Here is a 5597-nt window from a genome sequence, read left to right on the forward strand (position 1 = left end):
AGATAGATAGATAGATAGATAGATAGATAGATAGATAGATAGATAGAGCTATATCTCTATATATGAGGTGCATTTTGAGCTGGTCCTCCCTGACTCCAAGTTCAGCCCTCTATCCACTATTCCTTGCTGTCTCTGGGATTCAGAGCTGGTAGACTCTTCAAGGTCCTAGTCTGACCCTCCTCATTTTGCAGATGAAGAAGGCCCAGAGACGTTATGGGACTTGGCCAAGGTCACATAGTAAGTGGTTGAGCCAGGGTTCAAAGCTATATCTTTTGACTCCAGAACCAGTGTTGCATCTTCACGTTCCACCAAGGGCTTTCATTTGTCCCATTCTTGCCATCTCTCCATTTCCTCTAGATCAGGTGTGGGGGACCTGTGACCCTCTAGGTCCTTGAGTGTGGCTGTTTGACTGAATCTTTGACTGTGAAGTTTAGATTATCAGAGGGCCACAGGTTCCCCACCCCTGACCTAGATAATTTCTAAGTCCTTCATACTCAATTAGTGGGAACAGAGGCCTCTGTAGAGCCCAAGCTGGTGAATGAGACAAAGAGAAGGGACCAAACATCCCTTGGGATTCATTCCTTTTGGAGGTCTTGGAGTCTCACTTTGGGGACTGTGAGAGGGAAATGGGGGAGCTGAGGTAGTTGCTAATTTCTGCTCTCCACCAGAAGAGTGTTTAAGGGATTAGAAATGGATGAGAAGTCCCAGCCTCACCTTGACCTCCTCTTCCAGCTGCCTCTTGAGATCTTCCATTTGCTGTGTGTAGGTGAGTTTGCCTCGGGTCAGCTGGGAGATCAGAGCCTCCTTCTCATCCAGCTGGCGGGACAGCTCACCTGGGGAAGCAGAGAGCACATATTTAGCTCCTAAAGGTCAGTAACCCCCTTTCCTATCCAAAAATCTTATTCTGACCCTTGGCCTCAGATCTCTGGAATGATTTGAAAAAAGGACTTGTGATGTGTGTGTGGAGGTCCGGGGACAGTGCTGGTGGTAGTGATCTTGTGGGCTTACCTAGCAATGTGGCTGATTTAGGGAGTGAGGTGGCCCAAGCCCATTCATGTCAGGGGGGAAGGTGTTGACCCATCATGGGGCACTTCAGCTCAGCCTAGCCCAGCCTCACCATTTTCTGTCTGTAGCTTGGCCCTTTGGCTGGTGAGGTCATTGACAGAACGCTGTGTCTCCTCTGCCTTGCTACGATGCTCATTCATTTGGTCTTCCAAGGTTCGGCACATCTTCTCCAAGTTAGCCTGAGAATGAAGAGAGCGATGGAGAATGGAGGATAGGGATATGGTGTAAAGATCTGGGCTCTGATAGTGAGGCATTAAAGGAGAGTGGAAGGTGGAGAAAGTGTAGCCAAAGAGACACTAAGGGGAGGAGTTACTGGACAAGAGAAACAGTTAGAAAAAGGGAAGGCATTGAGGGGAGAAAGACAAGAAAACAAAAGGAGAAAGAGAGACTAGTAACTAGCATTTATATAATAAGGCTTTCGTGTTTACAAAGTACTTTACATAGGTTAACTCATTTGATCCTCACAATTACTCATGGGGTAGGTGATATTATTATCCTCATTTTACAGATGAGGAAATAGAGGCAGACAGAGGTTAAGTGACTTGCCCAGAGTCACACAGCTAGTAAGCATCTGAGACTGGATTTGAACTCAAGTCTTTCTGAGTCCAAGTCCCACGCTCTGTCTACTGTGCCACCTATCTGCTTATGATCAAGGAAAGAAGAAACGGTCAAAGAAGGATGAGAAGAAACACATGGGAGATAATAAAGCAGATGTCAAGATTGGTTCACAGAGAGAAGACATGAAGTAAGGAGAAGATGGTGAGTAGATGGAACTAGGTAGAGGAAAGTGAGGGGAAGAGACCCAGCCTCCTGTGCAGAGCCCTCACCTTGGCCTTGATGATCTGCTCCATGTTGGAGGTGACGTCGTCCAGCTCCAGCTTGAACTCGCTCTTCTCCTTCTCCAGCTTCTGCTTGACCCTCTGCAGGTTGTCTATCTGCTCTCCCAGCTCAGCCACGCTGTCTGCATGCTTCTTGCGCAGGGCGGCTGCCGTGGCCTCATGCTGCAGCGTGGCCTCTTCCAGGTCCCTCCGCATCTTCTGGAACTCAGCTTCCCTCTTCTTGTTCATCTCGATCTGGACAGAAGTGGCCCCGCCGGCCTCCTCCAGCCTCTCACTGATCTCCTCCAGCTCCCTGGATAAGTCAGAGCGCAGCTTCTCCACCTTGGCCCTGGCTGTCCTCTCTGCTTCCAGCTCCTCCTCCAGCTCCTCAATTCGAGCCTGGGGACAGAGAGAAGAGACATTACTCCGAGATGCAGAGTCCTCAGTTGTAGAACTCCTGAATCAGCATATGAGTTCTAATCTGTCGTGTTCTAAAAGTTATAGGATCATAAATTTAGAGCTAGAACAGATTTATGGGCTCATTGAACCCAATCCTTGTTTTACATATGAGGAAACTGAGTCTCAAGACATTAAGTGACTTACATACTAGTAAGTGTTGGAGGTGAGATTTGAATCTAGGTCTTTCTGACTTAATGTCCAGCACTCTATCTAATCTGTCAAATTGCCTCTCTGACTATAGCATCCCTTAGGCCTAAATACTATACGATCTAAACACTTCTGAAAAATCACTTTGAAATGTACCCTCATTTTTTTTTCTAAGACTTTGGAGGGTAACACACTGCTTACAGAATGAAAGGTATTGAAACTAGCCCTTGAAGCTGATTAAAGTCCTTTGTTCAAAGGCCTGCAATTGCCATTTACAATATTTTTGTAGTGTATCAAATGAGGTGGGGGAGTCATTCATCTCTTACTGAAGACCAGAAGGACCAACAATCTGACCTAGAACTTTTAAAAATCAAAGAATCAGGTTGAAGCATTAACCTTTGGAGATATAGGAAGGTCATATTCTTGACTGGTGAAAAAAATCTTCATTCAGAGAATGAATTTAAACCCTCTGTATTCCAAAGAGAGGTTCATGCCTATTGATTGACACAGGCTATCTCACAAGAATGTCAAATCTCAACATAGTTTTGGCCCAAAGGCCTCTAAAGCTAAGGTTTATTAAGTGAAAATGTAGATCAGTCCATTCTTGAGAAGATTTTCTTTTGCCTGTGTTTAAAACCATCATCATTTTCAGCATTAATTCCTGGAAATCAAGAAAAGTCAAGAAAATAGGTCTAAATTCATCCTATTGCTGGCCAAATGCTATTGTGGAGACCAGTTAGAATAGGCAAAGCCCAATGTTGAGTTTTTGTAGACATATTTGGAAAAAAGAGAAAATGAGAGGGAGGAAGAGGTTAAGAGAGGATTTGAATCCATCCTTTACCACATATTACCTGTGTAACCTTGGGCAAATCATTGAACCTCATTAGACTTTAGTTTCCTCATCTATAAAATGAGGAAACTAGACTAGAAGGTTCTAAATCTCTGATCCTATGAGAGGTGATGAAGGTCAAGTGAGAGAACAGTGAAATGAAAGTTAAGGGCTTTCCAATTGAGAATTCTGAATCTGTCATTATGAGAACAAAAGGGAAAGAAGGAGAGAACTCTATGACTATAATTCTGGGAAATATAAGCCAGTGGAGAAAAGTCTCTTGACTTCTTTGGCCCAAGGAATTGAAGATGGAGGAAGGAGGGAGGTGACAGGCAACAAGTGTCCTTCAATGTCCTCCCTAAGGAGGTTCTGATAATATCAGGCAACAGCACTGCCCTCAGTGGAAAGAACTGATGGATTGATAGTCTATAAACCCATGTTCAAATCGTGAACATATTACTTACTACTGAATAGTCTTTGGAAAATCACTTAACTCTCCTGAGCCTTAGTTTCCTCAGTTATAAAAATGGGAGAATTGGGTTAGATGATCTTTAAGTTTCCTTCTGTTTCTATCATCCTCTGAATTCCCACAATGTTGACTTGAAAGCAAGAATCCTATCTGATGGGTTGGGTGTCCCATTTTGTGATGATTTGCTCCCCCTACCCACAATCTGACTCAGTACAGTGATGGTGCCTACTGGGGCTAAAGAGAATAGTAAGCTCCTGCTTTTTAGTGACGAAAAATGTGCATAATCCTTCATGAGATTGGTGGTGTATCTCCATTTTCCTCTTGACTGGTTCATGATGGAGTTCTAGTCTTCAACCTTATCCATCAAGGTCTAGTCACGTGAGCAGGGGAAGCCATGGAAGGACTGGTTGGGGAAGCCAAGAAGTAGACAAAGGGTTTCTGTTCCTCATGACTCATGTACCCACCTCATTCCCCAGGCCTTACCTGTAGCTCTTTGAGTTTCTTCTGCAGTTGGCTGCCCAGAGCTTGCTCATCCTCAATTCTTGCATTGAGAGCATTCAATTCAAAGTCCTTCCTGTGGAAGAGGGAGGTATGAGGATGACAGAGAGATAGCAGGCAGGTCTTAAAAGGACCTCACTACTTATGCTAGGTGGCATAGTGGATAGAGTGCTGGTCTGAAGTCAGGAAGGCCCATCTTCCTGAGTTCAAATCTGACCATAGACACTTACTAGCTGGTTGACCCTGGGCAAGTCACTTAACCCTGTTTGCCTCAGTTTCCTCATCTGTAAAATGAGCTGGAGAAGGAAATGGCAAACCACTCTGGTATCTTTGCCAAGAAAATCCCAAATGGGGTCATGAAGAGTTGGACACAACTGAAACCACTGAATTTATGGAGAGCTGACAGATATCTTTAGGATATACTGGAGCTACTACAGAGATAGCCCAATCACCTATATCTTTTGTTCCTGTAGTTCTGTACATTGAGAATTGGATGCTATCATAGAGGAAAGACCTACTGAGAGTCAGTAGACCTGGGTTCTAGTCAAGGTTCTGTCATTACTTAGCTGTGTCATGTGGAGCAAGTCATTTAAACCCTTTGGGAGTTTCAGCTATGCCTCATTTTCATCATTTCTATAATGAGAAATTGGACTAAATGATGTCTCAGTTCCTTGTAAAAAGTCATTGAAAATAATCTAGATGACCTATACTCTTCGAACTCTAAAATTCTATGGTTCTGTGATTTTATGATCTTGGATGTCACTTAACCTTTTTTTGGTCTCAGTTTCCTAATTTGTAAAATGGGTATAATATTCATCTTACATACTTTATTGTTCATTTTAGAATCCAGTAAGATTATTCATTCATCCATTGATTCATAGTTCTAAACAACAATTTTAATAAGAATAGTGATTATACCTTACAGCTGCATAACACTTTGAAGTGCTACACAATTTTGAGGTATTGTTTTTATGAATAAACCCTAGTGAGGTTAGGTAGTTGGGAATCTCAGAATGCCACAATCTCTAAAATATAGAAATTGAATAGAGAGACATATAGTGGGTGGTTAGAAGCAGATTGCAGTATATCATGAAGGACAACCAGTGCACACAAAGAGACATAAAAAAATATATAATCAAAGAGACATAGTACCAAAAGAACATGTATGGCTAGTCATGTCAGAAGAGCAAAGGTAGGGGTGGCTAAGTGGTGCAGTAAATAGAGCACTGGCCCTGGAGTCAGGAGGACCTGAGTTCAAATGTGGCCTCAGACACTTAACACACACACACACACACACACACACACACACACC

The 5597-nt window shown here is 43.3% G+C and overlaps 2 protein-coding genes across 5 annotated transcripts in view; one reads left to right on the forward strand and one right to left on the reverse strand.

Annotated features, from left to right (window-relative positions):
* The window catches only part of NGDN (neuroguidin), a 104410-nt gene that overhangs the window by 44845 nt on the left and 53968 nt on the right, over nt 1-5597 (forward strand). The gene's annotated exons all lie outside the window — the stretch shown is intronic.
* The window catches only part of LOC138168900 (myosin-7), a 36971-nt gene that overhangs the window by 10050 nt on the left and 21324 nt on the right, over nt 1-5597 (reverse strand). For all 4 annotated transcript variants that reach the window (XM_069097869.1, XM_069097870.1, XM_069097868.1 and 1 more), the window contains 4 exons: nt 4271-4361; nt 1893-2282; nt 1118-1244; nt 715-833 (listed from right to left, as the gene is read on the reverse strand). In XM_069097869.1, the coding sequence (XP_068953970.1) occupies nt 715-833; nt 1118-1244; nt 1893-2282; nt 4271-4361 (727 nt within the window). The remainder of the gene's footprint in view (nt 1-714; nt 834-1117; nt 1245-1892; nt 2283-4270; nt 4362-5597) is intronic.

Source organism: Petaurus breviceps, unplaced genomic scaffold, assembly GCF_028583685.1.
Source record: "Petaurus breviceps papuanus isolate PSGF00001 unplaced genomic scaffold, PetGlider_PUasm1.0 37, whole genome shotgun sequence".
NCBI lineage: Eukaryota > Metazoa > Chordata > Mammalia > Diprotodontia > Petauridae > Petaurus > Petaurus breviceps.